The 23,390-nt window shown below is 39.0% G+C and overlaps 1 protein-coding gene across 1 annotated transcript in view; it reads right to left on the reverse strand.

The window, feature by feature from the left end:
* Positions 1-23,390, reverse strand: part of SLC2A13 (solute carrier family 2 member 13) — a 138,567-nt gene that overhangs the window by 21,550 nt on the left and 93,627 nt on the right. Inside the window, exons 5-7 of the mRNA XM_065743586.1 lie at positions 15,500-15,663; positions 11,387-11,507; positions 2,153-2,278 (exon numbers count right to left, since the gene is read on the reverse strand). Of these exons, the coding sequence (XP_065599658.1) occupies positions 2,153-2,278; positions 11,387-11,507; positions 15,500-15,663 (411 nt within the window). The remainder of the gene's footprint in view (positions 1-2,152; positions 2,279-11,386; positions 11,508-15,499; positions 15,664-23,390) is intronic.

Genomic DNA, 23,390 nt, shown 5'->3' on the forward strand with positions numbered 1-23,390 from the left:
ACAGTAGCACAGAAAAACTGCATGGCACAATCAATGCAAGCACAGCAGAAGCCATTTCTCTGAAAGTCCAGCATCATGGAAAATGGCCAGCACTTCTGCCCCAGCAAACTGAGGTCCATCAGATCACAGACAATATAGCCTATGTCTTCTTGCCCCCTTAAGTGAAATTTCTGGCCAAAAAAACCAGCCATCTCCCTTAGGCACCCATCCTCCCTGCGCTGGCAGAACAACACAGATGGCTCCTGCCACTCTGAACAACTGGAAATGTAACTATAATGGTTTCACCACAGCAACCCGCTTGGCTGGAGAGGAAATCCTCTTTGTGGGAGCAATTTTCTATGAAGCAGACTCAGCATTTGAGGAACCAGAGGTAAGAAGTATATGATATGAATTCTTGGAAGCCAAAATTTGTGGCCGTTTCCTCCAGACCATTATGCAGAAGTAGATGTGTGTGTGAGTAGGAGGGGAGATGCATGCCAGTCCCAGAGGACGTGTAACAGAAGGCAGCACCTGGCACTCCACAGCTTGAATGACCAGATTGTAGAAAACTCACTGACTATGCAAGAGGAGACGAGATAAGAAATGGATGAATTAAACACTAGAAATGGGGATGCATGCACAATCTTCGGACAAAGAAATGTAGTTATTTCATTGGATTTCTTTCTTAAGGCAGGAATTCACTCTAATGACTATCAGTATAACAAATTTAAAACTTGAGTTTTTGCTTTAAAGATTTTGAACAGGATCATTAGGCTTTGAAACTGCTGTGCTGTATGTAAATATTGTATTTTGCAATTTGAAGTATTTCTTCTTTTTTGTCTAATTTGCTCCAGTAGTCTGTACAACAAGGACTGCTCTGTGAGACTGAATCACAAATGTAAAAGGATTATTGATACCAACATTTTCTACTTGCCATAGCATAAGACTACCTAATGAATAAAGTTTATCTACCAACTAAACATTACAAATAAATGTTTCAATTTATGTTTTAGTGTGCATTTATGATTTTCCTAAATACAGAAGAGTACTTAAAATTACAGTATATATGAAATTAATGTTGACTCAGAATATGAGGGCCCCTTGCTGCACTGGGAATGAGCCACTAGGCATAATATCCTCATAGAACTGAAAACAAAAGGAGTACAGTTGTAGAGTCACTTTAAATCAATGATTTTACCATTAGTTGATATCTTTATATTGGAAGATATATACCAAACTCTGTTCAGTATGACTTGCTACGACTTACACATTAGGATTTAATTTCTGAGAATCACATGGGAACAAAGAAAAGAAGATCAAACCACCACACAAACTTTTGTGTATTTCCCAAGTATGTTTATGGTGTGTGGGTGGCAAAGAGAGGCAATGGCAAGGTTTTATCAGCAGTAATTACACACTTATTAGCAGTAATTATGTGATTCTCTTGTGCCAGTGAACCATTCTTCATTATAAACCTAGTCCTGATTATTTTAAAGTGTTGATAAAGCCTTACAGGAAGTCGTTCCTTAAGAACAGTCAGCACTCTAGCAAATGTGGGAAGTGCTGTGACTTCACGGGCAATCTTTGTGCTGGTTAAGAAAAAAAGGTGTGATGTATTTTGCAATCACTGGGTATGTTGCTGTTACATTAGGACTTTTCTGTGAATTCATACATTTTTACACCACAAGTGCAACATACATCATGCTGCCCATGTTAAGCACAGGAACTCAGAAACATAGATTCAAACCATGCTTTTGACAATTTGAACTTTTACCATTTTAGATTCCTCAGCAACAAGGTGTCCTCATTAGGCCAACAATAAAAATGTCTCTTAATCAAAGTATTTAGAAAAGGAACTACTTTGGGGGTATAAATGTGTATTTAGGGAATATGCCACCTGGAACAGATGAACACCTCTGGGGAAAGTTAATTTAACTAATTGCTGGTATATTCTTGCCGTACTTTCAAAGTGGCAGAACATGCAGAACCCACTAGGATAAAAGCTTTAATTTAGGATGGTCATTAGAACACAATTGCCCATTTATTTACAATGCTATTCATTTTTCTTTCCAAAGATCCTGAGCAAAGTTCTATGTAAAAGCAAAAGTGTTCTCAATTGCACAAAATATACCATCAGTACAGCATAGGACCTGAAAATCTTCAAGTGACATACCTGCCCCACGCTGCTTTCGTTGTAGAATGTTTATCAACAGGGATGCATGAAGACTCAACAACACTTGATTTATTCAGTTTGTAGCAGAGACCACAGTCCGGATCTAACATACATCCATTACAATAACTGAAAGAGAAAGAAAGAAATACTTAAGCAGCGCTTTATTTACTTGTAAATGTCAAAGCCAACAGCGTCGTCTAATTATTCTTGGGATGCACATAATCAAGTTGTCAGTATTGAAGACAAGATAATAGAAATGACCCAAAAGAGAATACAAATAATTTTCTCCTTTGTCTGCATGACATTTTAGCAAAGGGCAAGTCCATGTGTGGATCTTGAGCCCTGTGAATCTTGACCAGGATTCAGGGGAATTCACCAATAACATCCATTTTGAATTTAAAAACAAAGATAGATGGTGGTTCAAGAGAAAGAATTGTGTATCATACGATCAATAACCAAATCAGGATTTGGGCGCACACGGATTTGGGAGTCAGTGAGAAATCACATCACCACGTGTCTCCATCTGATAACCCAGGCAATGCGTTCCTAGGCAGTCAATATGTCAGTGGAGCCAATTCATATAGAGGCATTCAGTGCCCCAGAATAACCCACCTGCCCCTCCTTGTGGTGGGTGCTCTTTTGATCATTCCTGTGTATCATATTTGCCAGCTTCATAAATATGCCTCAGATTTCCTTGGGATTCTTAAAGAGCAAGAAATGCTCACATTTAGGCAAAGTTTGGCAGTATAACAGAGAGTGATTCAAGTGACTAAGCTGAAAACTTCTCCACACTCCTTGTCTTAGCAATGACTCAGTGAATGAAGCAATAATCTGTTAAAACTACGATGCTGTAGTTAGCAAATGTAAAAGTAACTGTATAACAAAGTTCCAAAAATGGCACCACTAAAGTAGATTATAAGGATTTTAAAAATCTGAAAGCACATGTTTACCACTGAGTTATTCTAACTTTCCTTACATCTTAATGTCTCTAGAAGTGCTATAATAAGGTGTGTTTGTATGATATTTGTCAAAAAAAAACCAAACAAAAGTAAGTCTAGGAAAGTATCGAAACCGATGCATTAATTTGAACTAGGCACTTTTGTACATCTCTGAAGTTTCAGAACCACGTGCTTTTTGTTACTGGAGGCTTTCTCAATTATCAAATTATTGCAGAATTTCCAGACTCTCTGCACTTCAGAAACTGAATGTACACCTTCCTCTTGCATAACTGAGAAGATAAATTCAGGTTTGAACACCTTGTTGTTTTTTATTGTATAACTACATTAGCTCTTAGCAGTAAAGACTTATTTCTTCTATTGAATACGTAGATACAAAGAATACAGTTCTGCAGTTATCAGCTATGAGAGGAACACTTCAATATTGCATTAAATAAACTTAGCTGTATTTTGTTAATCACTGTCCTGTTAGTCACAGCAATGGACATTAACCAAAGCAGTTGACAGAAACAGAAGACAGCAGATTATTTTTTTTTATATTTTATATATTTTTTTGTAAAATATTCTATATTTTTAATAAATTATGAATGTTTAGGTAGATAGTAACAATTACAAAATAAATAAATTATAGTACCTACTAATGAAAAAATGCCATCCTATGATATCAAAACAGATGCTAATATATGATTTTCAAACCGCAGAACACCATCTACCCCAGATTCGTTGTATATCAAAGTGTTTTTTAACAAAATGAATCTCTAAAAAGACTCCTGTTACACACTCAGCCTGGCTTCCTGCCACAGAAGGCTGCTGCCTCCAAATACCGTGTGCTATCCAATGCAATGGTGGATTTTCAAGTCAAATATATGTGAATTATATTTAAAGTGAACACTGGGTAGAAAATATGACATGTTAAAGTGTTAGTTATATGCAGGAATTCTCTCAGGAGTATTATAGGATTCAGAGTTCTCTAGATTTATTTGCTGTGGGTTTTACTTTAAGCAGAAATACAGCCAAGTACACAGCATCAGGAGGAGCAGCAGCATGACACAAGAATGTACAGGAGTGACAGTGAGACACAATGATGGGTATCATCCCTATGGTGTTCCTGTGGAGGACTAAACAGGGGTGGGACCCCTCATCATTTACCTCAGCGATCTCACAAACATCCACGCAGGAGATGAATGACAAAACTAAATTCTTTCTTCTGTCCTACTGAGCTTGCTCTACAGATCACTCCATGTAACTACATACAGGGCTGGGAATAGGTAACCAGTCAGTTGTGAAGCAGAACGTATCTCATTAATTACTCCTTTTCCATCCACTGGTCCAAAATAAATTTAAAAAATGATTATTAATTTCAGGGTCTGTCTACAGGTCTGTTAGTTCAGCTGTCCTCAGGCTTTATGAGTGTGCATAACTGTGTCTTGCTGTTGACATTCAGCATGATAAAGGCTGATGATGTGATGTCAGAGGTCAGAGATTATTGTTACTCATAACAGATTAACACTCCAAAAATTAAAGTAGACACAGAATGTGTATTAGTTTCAGGCTCACGCTTTTCTTCACTTCAGCCCTATTATTGTTTGCTAAACAGAAATATTTAAACAATTTGAACTTGAGCCCATATTCTGGCATGCACACATAGTGATGCAGAGATATCAGGAAGCACAATGAACCAGGAAAATAAATGTACAATATAATGCTTACTGACATCTAGCTATCGACTACAGATCTCCTCCTTGTCCTCATATGTACCTTCTTATCAGCCCTACCCAGATATACCCAACTGCACATCAGAATAATGAAATAGAAGATAGAAATGCTGCCACTTATGCAGACCAGTTATGGCAGTGAAAACTCCATACCAGAATACCAGGATATCTGTATTAAGAAGGATATTTGCATCCAATTATAAAAGGGAAATGCATTTCTTGCACTTTATGAGGACATATTGATTTCCATGGTAATGTTACAAGGTAGCATCTTGGAAATGGGCTCCTTAGTGAAAAGCCAGCAGAGAATTCCCAGACAGATCATTCTCAGCGAGACTGTTGATTTGTCAAGATTGAAATATCTGGTGGAGATGATTTGATTTCGATGAAGCCAGGCAGCACTACAGCAGAAAAGTTCTGCAGTGCACCTAGTACCCTCACAGCTGGATCCTAGGCAACCCAACAAGAGGGCACGAGACTGGACTTCAGGCACTTCAGCCTATGCAGGAGTAACAATGAGCAGAGAACTCCAGCAAGGCTCCAGAAGTCCCAGCTTCTTTGCAGCTCAGTTGAATGAAGCCCCCAAAACAGAAGTCCCAGTATCCTGGCCCCTCAATTTATTGAGAAGAGCCACGGAATGGGATTTCTGAGGTACTGCTTCATTGTCAAAGCACATTTACCAGCAAGCTGACGGACAGTTAGGAGACTACCTGTCCCCAAACTTGTAATTCCCCACTCTGACTATGCCAATTCAGATGAGGCTTCCCAAGCTCTTGTATTCTTTTCATCTGACCAAATGGGAATATCTGATGCTTTGAAAGCCTGACAGCACTAGCTTCAAGGTTCCTGGCTAGCAGTTTCTTGTCAGCCTGAGCACGCAAGCTTTCAGGACACAGCCTGCCCTATTAACTTCTTTTTTCTGAGGTTACAAGCTGATCCCAAAGATGACAATTTCTTCCTCTTTCAGAAAGGATTTGAAGAACATAGATGTATAATTAATCAGCTATCTATGCACATCTTTTCTGAAGCAGAAATACGGCTTGATTGCTTTCTAACAGTACAGTTTAGCAGCCTCTGGTGCAGTCTCTTAAAAAGATGAAATACAATCTGTCCTGTTGAAGGGATCCTCCAGATACCAATGAAAGATTCACAATTGCTTCCCCCCTACTTTTCCTTCCTCCTCTGTTTAGAATACTCCATACTTACGTTTGGATGGTCACTACATTTTGTGTTTTAACGTTTGCAAAAGCACTTCTAAGTACAGCTTTCCTACAGCTCTCAGGGGTCCCTTAATTTGACCTGCAAACTCTACCTTGCCAATTTTTGTTGATCAACGTAGTAGTAAAAGACCTTTGTCCACTGCTCTTGTTCTTCAAGCACTGCTGCAATTTCTGTCAAGCTGTTCTATGTTTTCTTCTGGCCAAGCCTCAAATTCCAAGTTGTTAATTTAAAAACATGTTATCAGTTTTCACTTTTGCCTCATTTTTAAGAACCTTCAAACTTCCCTTCCACATTTTGCTATCCAGTTATAAAACTGTATTAGTATGAAAATCTGATCCACTCACAACATGCAAGACACTTTCCTCCTGCCCTGACTGAGTGGGTCTTTTCCATAGAGGAAGTTTCAGTGTTGAGTGCCTGCTGAACCTCCACTCCTGCTCAGAATCCTGAACAAGGTTTTCCCCATAGAACTGTGGGAATAGTAAAAAGCATCTCAGGCAGCAGATGCTCGACGTCAGAATAGAAGGCACTTGTGGTATCTGTTGAGGATTAGCAAATGGCACCAAAGAGAACACAGGCTGGAAATCACTGCAGGCTGGAAGGGGATGTCACTTTGTGCTCTTTTCTGCTCTTCACAGCTTGCTGTTTGTCATGCTGAAGACATTCTATGCTAGACAGGTCTTTGATCTTAGCTGGCACGCCCTCATGTTTACTCTTTGCTCTCAAAACTGTTTATGCACACAACCCTCTACCTCCCCTACTTCATCTCTGTGCACAGACTCGCATCAGTTAGGTGGTAGGAACTTGTTCAAGATTGCATCAGGTCTGTGTTCAAGGTCTAGTGCTGTTTGCACGTGCTTCTCTGCACCTCAGGCACAAAAACAAGCCCTTCCTTATCCTTCTGATGATTCCTATGTTGCTTCCAAAAGCCAATCATTAAATTCTGATTGATCAAATACCACTGAGCAAAGAATATGGGGGATACTTTAAGTACTTAAATCCCTGGGAACTGCGAGATACTACTTCAAGCTGCTGTATGTGGGACATGGGAAATAGGATATTCAACACAAACGAGAAAAACCCAGCAGGGCTTCAGGAGCACTTTCCCACTACTGCAAGAAACTGACCTACAAAATTCTATTTGCTGAGCTCTGCTGACAGCTGAGAGGTAACACATGTACTTGATGTGCTTAGGTCCTCACGGCTGCATCCCTGCTGCCAGAAGCAGCCTGCCAGCAGCTGGTGTGCTGAGATGCTGATCCACACACAGAAAATCCTCATCTACGTGTACGTGAGGGTCTATCCTCTCTTGGCTGAGAGGATCTTTCTTTCTGAATTTATACTTTAATAAGAATCGTATTTAAAAAAAAATACTGGTTCTGAGGTGTAGTGTCAGTATCCTGAACTCAGATTGTTAATGAGTTGACTTGGAAATGAAAGTACAATAGTTTACTCAGTTTGTATCAAATACTCTGTTAATGGAATATGTCCTTACTCTATTTTTACTAAAGCTACTTAAAACAGTATAACCAGTCTTAGATTCAGGACTGGTCACAATAAAAAAATTTTGCTAATTTCATAAAGAAAGTACATATTTTTGTCTATTAGCTATCAAGTATAAGTAATGTGTAACACTACTCAGCATCAGAGCCTTCAGCTCAGTGGTGTGTAAGTGTACAGTGAACTCAGGAACTTGAACCATGTGAGGATGACTAAGTCAAAGAAGAACAGAGGAATCCTTGTGTGTCCAGCCCAGCTGGTGCTGCCCAGATTATTTCACTCAAACCATGAATACAACCAGTTTGGGAAGGAACCTGAGGAAGTTCTGTACAGGTATAATTTCCCTACAGTATGAGCCTGAAAGTTGGCCTGAGATCAACCCCAAATTCACCATTTTCAAAGTGCAGCATTACTTAAGCAGAACAAGTACATATTATGCATTGTACAGTTGACTAAATCTTAAGCAGTACAGTAAAAGAGACACTAAAAGAGAAGGAAGACAAAAAGACCAAAAGCACAAGGACACGGGACAATGGTCACTGTTCAGAAATGGGTCAGTTTCCCAAAGAAAGGTGGCATGGAATGGTCATCTATGATTTGCTGAAGACTAGGAAAAGACAGAAGCCAGCTATTAAATGTGCCCTGGACTCGACCTCTTCCCAGAAGCAGGCAGGACCCCATAAAACTGGGAACATCTTTATAGCTTTGAGAATTCAGGAAAACAGCAGGAGAGGCCAGCTCATCTTTTCTCAGTGACAGAGTTTGGAATCCTGCTGGTTTTTACTCCTAAATTTATCTCTGAACTTCTCTCTGTCCTTGAAGATAACTAATAGATCACAGCTATTCTATCAAACAGACTCAGATCAAAGAGAAAATCCAGTCACATTGTGAACATCTGTACAGCCTTACCTGGGCTGAGTGTGAAATTAAGTTTGATTTAAGGGCGATACATATGGTGTTCCCCTTTCCCTTCCTCAGTGAGACACTTGTGAGGAGGTGAGGAGACCTTCAATGGCCAGGAGTGCTGTTGGACTTGTGTTACCTCCATGATGACCTTGCAAATTAACAATTACATTTAATTTTTTTTTCACTGATTTATGCATTATTTTTTGACTGTTGTTTCTCTATCATATTGTACTCCTCTAGAAACAAACGAAAATATTTTACTTGATATTTGCAGAGCACCTTGCTGGTTTGCTTTCTGCAAAAAACATGTGTCTGCTTGCAGGACACAGCTCTTTCAGTAGGCAGTATTCAAGCCCTAGGTGCATTTTTCAGGACACTGACAGCGCTCTTTATTTTTCAGTCTGTTGTATCTTCACTGCTATTCTTCCAACAGCAGGAATTAATCTGTGCAGAGGAATACAGATCAAGGGAACAACAAACAAACAGGCTGTTTGTAGTAGTTCTAAGGCTTCCATCATGGACACCCATATTTATTCCAACTCAATACATCTGCAAACACAAAAAGCATTTTTACTCTGCGCAGTACCAGCAAAACTTCTGTCAGCAAAATAAATTTTGCTGATGCTGTTTTAACTTATATATAGAAAGAAAGAAAGAAAGAAAGAAAGAAAGAAAGAAAGAAAGAAAGAAAGAAAGAAAGAAAGAAAGAAAGAAAGAAAGAAAGAAAGAAAGAAAGAAAGAAAGAAAGAAAGAAAGAAAGAAAGAAAGAAAGAAAGAAAGAAAGAAAGAAAGAAAGAAAGAAAGAAAGAAAGAAAGAAAGAAAGAAAGAAAGAAAGAAAGAAAGAAAGAAAGAAAGAAAGAAAGCCGTATTTAAGCCTTCCCTCTATACTATGAAGCATCCAATCTGCACACAGGTTTAGACCCTGGAAAGTGCACCTCACCCCAAAGAAGCCCCGCACCACGCCAGCTGAAGGACATTTGTGTAGGCAAAGAAGGACATTTTCTCAACAAAAGCAAAACTACTTCTTGCAGTTCCTGCTGTCTTGGCTGAAGACACTTAGAATTTTGAGGCTTCCTGGTACTGAAGCATCGCCTCCCATACTGGACACTGAAAATCTTTATTCTGAAAGAATAGAGTTTGGGGATGTTTTAAATCAAGAAAATCAATACCCCAAATATATGAATTTATATATAGGTGTGAAAGTCATCACTCACCATATAAATGCCTATTTTTCATTTAATCCCTTCAAAGAATGGGAATTGTAGCCTAATTGTATGATTTGGGGGCAACTGCATACATATATTAGTTTCAGCTCACCTGGCTTTTGTGTCTCTTTCCGAAGTTGTAGTACAAGATTAAAATAAAAAGATTTACTGAAGACCTCTCATATGCTGCTCACTATTTTGCATCCCTCCTACATTTCTTCATTTTTGTCTTTAAGCTAAAGGAGCTCACTCTTTTTCACAGTAGTCCCAAATTAAAATGTCATTTGTTTTCTTGCTATTATCTGGACCCCTTGAATCATCATGTCTGCTTTTGCTCTCTCAATGTCAAAAATTGCAACATGTTAAAGCATTCCAATAATTCATTAAATAATGTGCCTTTATTTGAACTATTTGCTTTATTTTGTCATGCTTTCAGCTGAAATGCTCTCTATACTTCAGAAGGTGAACTAGCCATATTTCTCATATGCAATTTTGTTTTCTGTTTCAGGTTATATAATCATCTACCTTCATCAGGTAGCAAGTAACGAGTACTGCAAATGCTGCATCAGCTGTCTCCAGACATCTTGTCCAAATAGTTAACCTAAGTCCAAGGCAAATCTTTCTGACATTTGCTATTAACATCATCTTACTCTTAAAGGAGAGCAGTGAAAAGCTCTTTTCCTTCTCTTTGTTCTTTACGTAGTTTACTTGTAGTTCAGAAAACTGCATGGGCCCATCTAAAAAACAGCAATATAGTTGCCACCACAGTGGGAAAACAAAGTAAAAACATAGCTTTTGTGAGTTGTGATCCTCATCTCTGGTAGTATCTAATGCTGCAGTTATTAGTATCTGTTTACTGCTCTGAAGACTTTCCGTCCTGTCCACAGGGGGCTGTAAAGTTTCAACTCCTCAGAATCATTGTTCTAGCATACAAAAAGCTGTGAACCATATTTCTAACAAACATCTCCAGAAGACTGTAAATGTACCCTTCATTTCTCAATTTTATGTCTAAAACCAACACATTTACAACAGATTTTGAACTTAAGTAAGAATTTCTTCAGCCAAGTAGCCAGTTTTGTCTCAATTAGGCACTGACATTTACCAGCCTGCCAGCTAGGTGAATGTAAGAGCATTCATACATGAGTAAGGAAATACAAAATACACAAAATGGCACACTCATAACACCTTAGAAATAATATTATTTGAAACCACCACTGCATACAGATGGGAATGTCTTACATACTATAGAAAAAAAAGGTCCAAAAATCAGATTTGTTTTAACTGTTATTTGGCCTGCAATTACCATTGTTGTAAAGTTGTTTGTTTGGTCTTTTTAACTTGGTAAAACAAAAGGCAAGGAACACACTTTCTTGAAGAGTTTGTAGCTGTTATAGATGACAACTCTACAAGTAGACTAATAACAGCAATCATATTTGCAGATTACTTTTAAAATATTTCAAACTTGGTGTCCACTATGAACTTTATCAAGTCTGATATAACAACGATCTCAAGTGTGCAGCCTGGTGCTTTATCCAAGAAGCTGCAATGGATTATTCACAGCATTTAAGCAAGGAGTATTATTTTCTTCTCTACTGAGGGAAGTAAAGATTTTAACTTGAGGTATCCTACTTCTTATGCTAGAGTGTGTGAATACTTGCCCATTACACACATGAGGCTGTAAAACTCAATTAGCAGGAAAAAAGTCTTCATGAATGACCATGAAATCTCACCTGTATTTTGTGCAGGTAGAGTTTTGATGTGAAGGATCTGGTGGATTAAGTGTGACTCTTGGAGAGACCTGAGCTGACAGCAAAAATCCCGAAGCTAGGATAACGAGTGCTACAGCAGTACCTAAAAATACAGATAAAGAACAATGTGATACTGTTCTCCAGAAAACATGACAAAATTATCTATTGAACTGAGCTACGCTTGAGGGAAGTACCCGATTATTATGCACACAGCATTTGCTATTGTGCAGGACAGTTGTGATGAGAACCTGAGAAAAATGCTCTTTATACATCTCCACCTTGAGTTAGGTTAGATGTTAAAGTCATGTGCATCAGGTTTAACAGCCAGATATTCAATTAATAGGCCAAGACTTCTTTGTCATATATGGAACTGAAGGCTGTGTGAATGAACAGACACACTCAATGCAGTATTGAACAGTGCTGTAAAAGTGAAATTTAAAGCAGTGTTTACATCACATTTCCTCCCATTATTGCGGGCTTTTCTGTAAGACAGAAAATAGCATTAGCTTTTTCATCAGTTATTCCTCCTCCCTTTGTCAAATCAGAGAAATCTGACTATTCATTGCAATGCCAACAAAATGTCCAACTGCAATTTCTGAACTTCTTGTTCCATGGATCTCATGTAACAAGTCTGACAGGAAAGAGCCCTCTCCACCTCTTTGCTCCCAACTCCAGTGTATTTCTTGTACACACACAAGATTCCTGCTTTGTAAAACAGGCCATTCATTCCCTGAGCACTATGCAGCCTTGCTATTTGTCACACACACACAGCATACGCTGCATCACTTTAATGGAATCAATATAATTCATTACTGAGTATTGCAACTAACTTGAACTCAGACTCATGCAATCTTCACATCTTGGTACTTAGAGAGGCATCTAACTATGTGTTGAATAAAATATCCTCTATGTCACATAGATAGCAAGTATGCAAGGAGGTATACTTTGAGAAGTCCCTCAGACCATCACGTATAAACAACTAAAAATACAAAACTATTTATAAAACTATTTATAACTTAATTTGTGGATTTGTTACTGATTGTTTAATAACTTCACCCTCATCAGACAAAAACTGACACAGGCACCACTGAAGCACATCCCAATTGGAAGGCTGTATGCAGTTTGAAGTATGCAATGTCACAGCTTAATGGTTGAGGGCAAATGAAGAATACTTTATTAAATTCAAAAAATGCCTCAGCAAGCCTTTGCTCTACATGATAGAAATTCTCAGAACACACCTGTGCAAACCTTTAAAAATGTCACTGCATTGAAAACCTTAACATGACACTCTTGTCACTCTTGAAGAATTACATATTCTCCACTTATACTTCTTGATTCTTCATTTTTTCTGTCTCGAGGAGGAGAGAGAAGAGAGTTTCCTAGCAGGCAAATTCATCAAGAATAGGATTTTCTTCCTGAAGTATAAATAATATCTTAAGCACCAAGTTAATAAAAATAGAATTCATTAAAGTGTCTGTGCAATGACCATGGCTAATAGCTATGAATATGCATGAACTCAAGACTATAGGAACGCAGTTACTTGAATGGAGGCAACTCAGACCATAAATTCAATCACAAACCATATGTGAGAAAGCAGTTACCCACTATAAAATATAATTTCAATTTATTCTATACTGGGCTTCGTATAGTTGTGATGACCAGTTATGCTGATAATTCCATTTTTATGGGCAGGTGCAATATTGTACTAGATTTACTGTACTTTCTGTATTTACTGAGCTTTCAAAATGCCATGAACCAGATAGTAAATGTATTTAGAGAGGACCTATAATCTTATTTATATTCATTTTAAATATGTCTTGTCTTTCTTTCAAGTTAACTAAATACACAAATGTGCAGTTTCAGTACCTCTGCACATCTTATTTCTTTGGAGAATTACTGAATCTATAAAATTGGTGAATTAAGTTTATTATACGTTGTCATTCTGTGTAAAGTTTGTTTAAGATTCACAAAAAATGTACAATTGTAGTATGCCATTAACTGAGACGAAGGATAAATATCTGGAAGATATTTTTGATCCATTCCATTACAAACAAAAATACAAATTGTCAAATGCCCAAATACCACCATGCTTTCAAATTGCCAGTTCCTGAAGGAACAAAAGGAAAACACAAATAAAATGGGATACTGCACTTATCACAATTCCAACATTTCACAGTGAATAACATCGAGAAAAGAAATGCAAAAGGGGAAAAGAAAGATGGAGAATCATTGCCAAGATACACAAGGGGGAAATTAAGGGGAATCAGTAACTAAGAGTATGTTGATGTTTAATAAAAATATTAATCTGACCATCTTTTTATAGAAACATCACATCCATTAGCCTTTACAAAAAAATCAAAACCAGCAGCCTTATCGCAGCAGACAGAGGTAGTAATTCAACCCTGATTTTATACTGGGGCTCACACACTTTCCCCAAAGACCTGAAGAGCATCTGGTGTAATAACTCCATGTGAAAGATCATTTCCTCAGAAACATAAATGGAAGTAGAGCAGTAATATATAAGTTTACCCAAGATAAACCTCACTGTTGAAAACAAATCCATCAGCTGATTTAGCAATTATCATTTTAGCCCACTTGCTGAGAATAGAAAATCATCTTCATCACTACCTAAATCTCTGTCAACACTTGTATCAAGAAATTCTAAATAGCACAGACATGACATGGGATTTCATTACTGTCATTACTTGTGCCATGTTTTCCTTAAGCAGAGACCATACAGTACTGAGCACAGCGAGAACGCAGCATGGATGCTGCAGACTGACAGTGGGCTGCCAACTACTGAACAAGGAACACAAATATCATTACTAATGACTTTGTGTCCAAATACCATAAACAAATATCCCTTAACTGCGTTACTCTCCTCTGCTAATTTGGCGTCTTATTTCTATCCTCTCATCTGTTCCATGACTCATATGCCTTGAAAGACACATTACTATCTGCATTCAGTCTTACAGCCTTTGAATACATCAACCAGAACCAAATTATATGCAAAATCCACATGATAATCACATGTGTATGGTGGTTCCAGACAAGCAATGAACCCCTAAAGGGCTGCCCAGACATATGAGTCATGGAATAACACAGAAATATATAAATACAGTAGAAATTCTTTTTAGAGTGAAGATGAGAGGTAGTATCCACAAAACAAATTTCAGGAGAACGCCAGGAGAATTGTGCTTCACAGAAGCAAATAAACAAACAAGAAAAAAGCTAACACAGGGAAAAAGGAATTAAAAGGAATTGAGCAGGTAACGGTACAGGACTAGGGCATTTTTCTCTGAAAGATGTGATACCAGCTACACAAAAGAACTTACAGCAGAATAGTATTTTAACAGATCCAAAGGCCAACAGTATTCTGGGCTGCATCTACAGAGGGGTGGCCAGCAGGGAGAGGGAGGTGACTGCTCCCCTCTGCTCTGCCTGCAGAACTGCACCCAGGCCTAGGGCCCTCAGCACAAGAACAACATAGAGCTGTTGGAGCGTGTCCCCAAAAAAACTACAGATTTCTTAGCTCCAAATCAGCATCACAATGCATCACACACAAATTTCTTACAATCTGGAAATACCAAACAGACCACAAAGTTCATGTCATAATTTACCAGTTTAGGTATCATGCACATACACATGCAATACTCCCATCACTGGCCTACAGAAGGGCACCCAAATGCTGTGGGCAGACAGATACCTGTCCTGGGAGGGGTTGCAGGTAAGCAGAGTTCTGGCAGGTGTCCCCCTCTGTCTGTCACGTCAGCAGCAAGCCTGGGTCCCACAAAGGGACAGCAGAGTGAGATACGGAGTTATCCAAGTTTGCCAGATAAGCAGATGTGAGATTAATCCAAGAGGAGCAGGAATCTCTTCTTTTTCCAGCCCCTGGTCTTGGAAATGCCACAGCCTTCAGCTGTTCAGCCAGGGGCTGCTACCTGTACGGTACTGCTATCCTCAATAAGCTACAGGATTTCAGTGAGGAGACAGGGGTCAGCATCATTAGTTTGAAGAGGATTACTCCGATAAAGTTAGCACTTGAAACTTCTGTGTTCCAGTGAGGAAGGCACAACTCACGCCCAAAGCACTCACCCGCTAAGCTGCCCAGCGTCAGCTTCCGGCGGCCCATCCTCTCGACGAGCCAGACTCCCACCAGAGTGAAGATGAAGTTGATGAAGGCCGTGAGGGCGGCCAGCCAGATGGCCAGCCTGTCGTCCTCCACTCCTGACATCTGCAGGATGGTCGCGCTGTAGTACCTGTGGGCGGGAGGACACAGACACCAATGGTGTGGTGTGAGGTTGTGTCCTGTTACGCTCTGATTGTAAATCAAAGGAGATCACAGCAAACATCAAGTGCAAGCTCCTGTGAATGCAGCCCCAGCCTGACACCAGCTACCTGGGGAAACCAGGCGTTGCCATGGTATAGCTTGCACTTGGCTGAAGTTTTGACCAAAGGACATCAAGAGATGAATTGCCATTCCTTCGGCTGTTTGCGTTTCCCATGGTCAATCATACTCTGCTTGAAATTAGGTTTGCACTTCTTATTTAAAAAAATCTGCATAGCCATTTCTTTATACTCTTTTTTCTTTCTTTTCCCTGCCAGAATGTGGGATTTTCAGCACTGTGTACTGCCCAGGGAAAGACAGCTCAAAAATTGAGTATGTTTTTGCTCCTACTAAAGGTCACACAGAAGTAATCTAAGGCAGCCAGCACGTCACAACTACCCCTCCCAACCTCCTTTATGTTTCAGGCTGTGCAGTTTTATTCCCCTGCAGCTGTGATGGCTGACAGTGCCCAACACATCACCTCTGTCTAGCCAACATCCCACCTATCTGAAACACGTTAGCACCATGTGGCAGGAATGTGAATCTGCACCAGAAAGGAGCATTGACAGAAGTTTGTTTCTTTTTAGAAGGAATTGACCATTTCACACAAATCATAACTTACAAATAACTCAGATGAGCAAAATGAGAACAGAAGGAACAAATAAAGGAAATCTATTGCTTTTCACAGAGATTGGATGAATACTGATACTGTGCCTGCATTTCTCAGGGAGAGCTCAGTAAACCTTCAAGAAAACACAGGAACAACTTTGTTTGTGTTGCAGAAGCACTTTTCTTCTTGCTCTGTTCATCTGTGCAGACTGCAACATGGAATATTCTGTCATTCAAACACTTAACAGCCCATGGGCTTTTGGGCAGTAATAACTGCCAAAAATATCAAAGCTCGGGTTTCTTTTTTTCTCTGGTCAAAAAGCAGCTTGCTTTCAAAGCCACCATGTTGCCTTAATGCCCAGATGTGCTACTCTCAGAAGTTTCAGTGGTCAACATGTTTTTAATTCTCAGCATAAAGCACTTTTTATTTCAAACCAACAGTCCACGATGGATTTGGTGACTGCTTGCAACAGGGCCTGCTGTCTGCATGCACGTGCATTCAGAGCCTGGCTCCATGGACAACCTAGAGGCTGGAACATCTCTTTTAGGCTCGTTTTGTCTGAAAGAATGGACCATGTCCTTGAGACACAGCAACATACAGTATACTGGTATTACATGGTTAAAAAAGCAAAGAATAAAGAATGACTTAAAAGAATGTAGATGTCCAGTTCCAGACGTACACACACAGGCACCTTCCACACGAGACACTCATCCTAGTTGTCCCAGTTGCTTTCTGCAATGGTTATCCATTCTCAGCTAGAAGCTTACTGCTTATCCACAAATAACATATTTCACTCCTATGGAAAACAAATCAGGGAAATCTATAATCTGCGAATCCAAATGACATGCTAACACAGCTTGGCTGCTGGGCATGATGCTAATGTTTGTTACAGCATAGCAATTCAATTTCAGAAATTTAGAAGAACACTTGCATAGATAATTACTAAATATATATTTCTTTATGCCAAGCTATTTCAGAATTCCCATTTTCAATACCAACCTGTGCAGCCCTGACTGCCTATTAATGCAGCGAGATCATGAGTCTTGCTAATTTCTTCCTGACAAGGAGAAAAATTGTGTGGCAGAAAAAGGTCAGGCTGTGATATTATACAACCACAGTAAATACTGCAGCTTTTACAGGAAATGCAATGCCAGTGACAAATTTTGGCTGTTCTAATTTGTTTCCTAAAATGTACAGAAATGACAAAAGCACACACACCTCCCTGGCATTTTAAAGCAAGTACTTCATCTTAAAAAGCAGAAAAATACAATTACAAAACCACACAAACTGAGTCAGACACACTGCAAAAGATTTCAATATTGATCATTTCCAGGGATGTCAAAACTACAAAGCTGTTCTCTCAAGAGTAAAAAACAACTCAGGCATTTCCACATTAAAGAATCCCTAGACTAACCTTTTCACTAAAAGCAAGCAGGAGAGGCTTGCAGAAATGTAATCCTCATAGACTTTCTCTCCTCTGTGGTCATCTTTAAAATGACTGTACCTACTGTTTGTAGAAAATGAAATGCTCTCCTCAAGCAGGTTGTCAGACATCTCCAAAAGCATCAGGCCCCAGGTTAACTCACTCAGTAGCAGAGGAGATCATGCTAGGCTTTGTAGCTCTCCATCAACCCCCCAAAAAAGTCTCTCTAACAGCTGCCAGGTTGTCTGTATCATGGCTTTGATTGCCCCAGTCCTTCAGGAGGGGCTGCTCCAGCCCATCTGTCATAGCTGACCAAGTTTCTTTCCAGTAATGTTGACCATTTTGGACAGAATTTGTCATTCTTGTAAAATTAATAAGTAAATGTAAATAACTAAGAAGTAACTTTAAGCATTTCTTTTTCATTGTTGATTTTAAGAAAATACAGATCTAATACTCTGGCACTGTTTTGAGTTTTTCTAGCACAATATTTTGGGAACCAGTGTCCAACTACTCAATCTACTCAATCCAAGAAAAACAGTCCTTAGAAACAATGCATCCCTCCATCAACTCAATTCCTCCTCAACTCAATTGGAATAATGCAAAGTGAAATGCAAGAAGTGTACAGCCAAGAAACAAACAAATATTGAAAAAAAAATCCAAAATTGTGAGAATTTCTGCAGGTTCACACACTTTTTCTTTGGTTGTACTTAAACAAAGATCCTCTCCTGGTGCCCTAACAGTTTATTGTATGTCATAGCTATTGGACTAAGAGAAACAAGACCGTTCACAACACACCCCACAGTCACAAAAACAGCAGCCCTTTTTCTGCACCTTGATGATGTTTCTCTCTTCCTTTAGGGACTACTAAAGCTTACTGCCACAAAGTCTGACTCCTTCCTTTAGATAGTGAGGATTATTGTTTCTAAATATTCAGAGCTGCTCAAGAAAGAGCAAGCACAAACCTGAAACTCCCATTGCAATTAGTGCTACTGGAAAGAGGTCAGGCACATTGAATAACTGCAGGTTACTGAAGAAGGATTGTAGGAGCTTGAACACAGCTTCCAGAGCTTCCAGTGCAAGGCTTGTAGAGCAGCACACTTGCATCTGCCTGTCGCACTCATTTACACTGTCACTATGAAAGAATGTTTATCCAGAAAGTTTTAAGCTAGCATTTTAATGACTGCAGAATTACCACAGCATCACTGATACTTCACACTGTGGCAACTCATCTGTGTTGATGAAGTCATGGGAAAAGCAGAAGAAAGCAATTGCAGCAAATGGGAGATTAGGTGCCAAAGTACTGGAAATGAAAACAAGATGGAAGGAAGCCGACGTATCTGGAAGGTGCCAAACTCAGCAGATGCTCCAGGTACGGCAGATCTCAGGTCTTGCTAAGCACCTCATGATGCCTGGGACAGGGAAACAGGCACAATGGCAAGTTGCTTATGGTTGTTTGAAATAAGGATTGCAGAGCAGGATAGCAGCATTTATTGGTAATTGGGGTGTTGTATAATGTGGTTCAATGGCCCAGCTTCACATCCACTACACCAGAGTGACAAGGAGACGTTCTATTTTTCCATTTCCCCACCAGAAACTGTGGATCTCAGTTTGGAGAATTGAGCAATTACTCAGATGTTGCTGCTCCCATGTCTATAGCTCCCATCCAGGCTGTCTAACCTCTCACCTTTGGTCGAGCATTGGAATGGGCTGCCCAGGGAAGTGGTGGAGTTCCCACCCCTGGCGGTATTTAAGAGACATGTAGATACAGCACTAAGGGACATGGTTCAGGGGCAGGACGCGGTAGGTCAGGTTGATGGTTGGACTTGATAATCTTGACCATCTTTTCCAACTGAAATGATTTGATGATTCTATGTCAGTTAAGACCCATTCTTTTCAGCTCTTTAATCCAAAGGCAACTGGACTTAAGCTATAACACAAGACTTCTGGATATACATGAGTTTCCTTTATACTGAGGATAAAAAGGCCTGAAATCATATTGAAGTTTTCCAATTCATAGCAGATGCTGCTGATTTACAGAATGCCAATTCAGTTTACAGCTGAATGTTCTCTCCATACTTCTACATTTGAAGACATAAGCTCACGAAGGAAAAAGTGGCTGCATCATCTGAAAGACTATACTTGATTTTCCAACTATGTGTCTAGGAGGCAACCTGGGGGAATGCCATTGTATACTTATCTACTGTAGTTATACCTCTGAATTCCCCATTTAGCAGTAATAATGCATTGAGTTATAAATGCTTTTAGCATAAAGTGAAATGGCATAGTGATTAAAATCTGTATATTTTTATAATAAAAACCCTTAGAATTTGGTCCTGTTTGACAGATAACTCCTTACATCCAACAGTTCCTTGATTCCTATTATACATACATTATGCACAGGCTAGGCACATGCAAGTATTTCAAGGATTACTATTTAAAATTGCACAATGAATGAAAACACTGCAATTCTTTCTGTGTGTGAAGAGACTAAGTTATACAGATACTAAGCAAAGACAAATACCAGTGTTTGATAGGGATTAAAAATACCTTCAGAGGATTAAGATCACCAACATGCACAAAGGAATATTCACTTTCCTAATGGAATGGAATTCTGTCACAGCGATATTTGGCCATTTTAAAACACTGTTGCAGTATCTGCTGTGAAATTGGGGAGAAAATCCATTTTCTTTTTTTTTGCTTATATACTCTGCACCAGATATGTCTCTGTGCACAGTCCCATTATGTTTTACACTCAGATATCACACCCATGTATGTATTGTACAGACTACACAGTTTTCACATGAAACTATAGGGGATGGAAATTGTTTTCTTCTTCATAACAGAAAAGTGGTAAGACACGAGAAGAATTTCAAACTGCTATTTAAGAGGGAAAAAAATAAAAGGAATAAAAATAATACCAACCCTCTACTTTAACCTGTAATGGACAAAGTGCTCTTTAAATTCGAGGACAGAACCCTGTAGTCAAGCCCCTTAAAGGAATAGGTTGAATTCAACAGTAGAGTTAAACTGAAGAGAGACAGGCAATGCTGGAAAGTAAATGAAAACACCAGGAAAAGCAAAGTTCTGACCCCCCTCCTCTTCCCAAATCACAGATGTAGTTTACAGCATAGAACAAATAGACTGCATTCTGCAACACCTACAGTTTAGCACTGCAATGGAAAGCAAAATGTCAACATTTTCACTTTCTCTATGATGTTTTCACTCAATATAAAAGTGCCTAACTTCAATAGGAACTTTACAAAAGAGAATCACCTCCATCCTCCCTATCTTTTGGGAAGAGAAGAAAGGCAGATAAGTATTGGCAGTCATTCCCCAGTGCAACCAGGACCAGAGTAATGACACTCCAGAGTCAATCTTCTGATAAGTGCTGTCTGAAAATTAATAAGTAAGTATAAAAGCGGGGAAAGAAAATCTCTCAGACATTTCACAAAATGTACTTCATTCAATTATTCATTCATTCCAATAACTTCAGTTTAATCTAAATTATTTTTAAAACTGTAGGATATTCTAATACTAGAAAATGCTAATACCTGCAATAAGGGATTTGATTTAGTAGTTGGGTAGGGATAGTGATAGGAGGATGGTTGGACTAGATGATCTTATAGGTCCTTTCCAACCTTATGAACTTATGAACTTATGAACTTAAGGTACCTGGGACCTAGAAAAACAAATGAGTCTTCATTAAAATCAATGGAATTGCTATATGTACAGCATCAAAACATTTTTTTACAAATTAAGCTTGCTCCCTTGTTTAAGTTAAGGTCAGTGGTAAGCAGAGGGAAGCACTATAGCTTGGAGAGGCAGGAGTTGGCAAGCTGGCAGCAGTGGGAGCTTGGAAAGCAATGAAAAAAATTAAAAATCAGTCTTTATTTTGAACCTAGTTCATGGATGCTTCCTCAGCTAAAACTAAGCTTCCGTGCTGAATACTCATTTACCTTCTGGGAAAACTGTACTACTTTCTTTTTTTTTTTCTTTTTTCTTTTTTTCTGAGGAATAATAAAAAGATAATGTCACAATCTAATCCCAGCTTTTCATCTCTGGCTTTGTATGTGAATGGCATCATGACAAGTGACCCAGCCTTCCTTTCTGGAAGACCCATGCCAAAGAAAAAAAAAGCACTATTGAGTGTTAAAAAAAGAAAAAAGAAGCAGTCTTAATGTTCCTCTTGGAATCTGACCTTTCAGTCATTCTTCGTTTAAGAAAAAAGAGATAACAGTGTTACTCCATTTACACAGCACTCCTTTTCAGACAGTACATCTTGAAAATGTAGCACCTCTCACCTTTTTATTCACCTCACAGGGTCACATTCCCCGCATGCACTCCGTGGAGCTCTAAGCAGGAGTGTGTCATCCCAGCTGGTGGGGCTTCCTGGGTGACCCATTTCACATCTTATTAGCTAGCAGTGACAGCACTGCCTGAAGGTACCCTACTGTCACCTGCCTGCCATCACCAAACTGCCTGCACATCCTGCTGCTACCACGCTCAGGCCAGCTCCTGCCCCTTCCTTGCCCTACAAAGCCCTTGGCCTCCTGCTCTCTTCTCCTTCCATCCCAATCCTTGTGCAGAGATTTCTGCAACCTCCTCATTCTGACTGCTTCATCTTGAGCTACTGCTATTGGCTTGACAACATTTTTAAATGTCATTTCAAAAAACAAACAAACATAGAAACAAATGAAAAAAAAAAACCAACAAAACAACCCACTCCTCCAATTCTTGTACTTTCAATTAAGGGGTGTGCTTGGAAAGCTCAGCACACAAGTGAAAGAAAAGAAAACATCCTCCCATGAAACCACACTGTCTTCCTTTTGGAAATCAGTAAGCTCACCCGCACACAACATGTTTTAAAACCAAAAGTTTCTGGTTTTAAATATTCATGCAGCACCACAAACAAGATAACCTCATAAATCTTTCAATTTTGTAAATATTCAAAACTCAGTCTTACAAATGTGGAACTCTATTTCCATACAGAAATCCTACAAATGATCAAAGTAATTTGTCTATGGTATAAAAAACTAGTTAATATTTCAGTGGCAGTACAAATATGAATTCATATGTGAAATCTTATGAATATTCTATTATTTTCCATTTTAATTAAAAGATGTTGCATTAATGATGTTTATCTGGCACAGTGTAGTGTCTTTAGAACTCCATCCACAAGAACAATTGCAACGAGTTCTTACTGAGAATCCATGAAATTGGTCTAAAATAATCAATAGGACACAGTAATATCTTCTGATGACCAAGAAAAACCCAAGAGGGACACAATAAAGCCTTTGTGGGCATCAAGTTATGTATCTATTTACTGTAAGAACCCAACTGACCATCAAACACAGATTTTCTGTGCATTTTTAAATCCAAGTCTTGCCTGTTTTGTAGAAACACACTCACTGAACTTGATACCAGTGCCAATTTTAAAACTGATGGAGTCTGTGAGTGCTGTGCTTCAGTATGGAGCAGCTAGGCAGCCTGAAACACAGGAAAAGCCTGATTTACTTAACTTCAAGGAGTTGCAAGCCAAAGAGGCTTGAGGTTGGTTATATTGATCCCTAACCCTCCACACTAAGACTTGGAATGGAGGTGTTGACTGAGCAAGGATGTGAGAAGG

This window comes from Cyrtonyx montezumae, unplaced genomic scaffold (genome assembly GCF_038088225.1).
Source record: "Cyrtonyx montezumae isolate F1298 unplaced genomic scaffold, pur_monq_1.0 scaffold_3, whole genome shotgun sequence".
Taxonomy (NCBI): domain Eukaryota; kingdom Metazoa; phylum Chordata; class Aves; order Galliformes; family Odontophoridae; genus Cyrtonyx; species Cyrtonyx montezumae.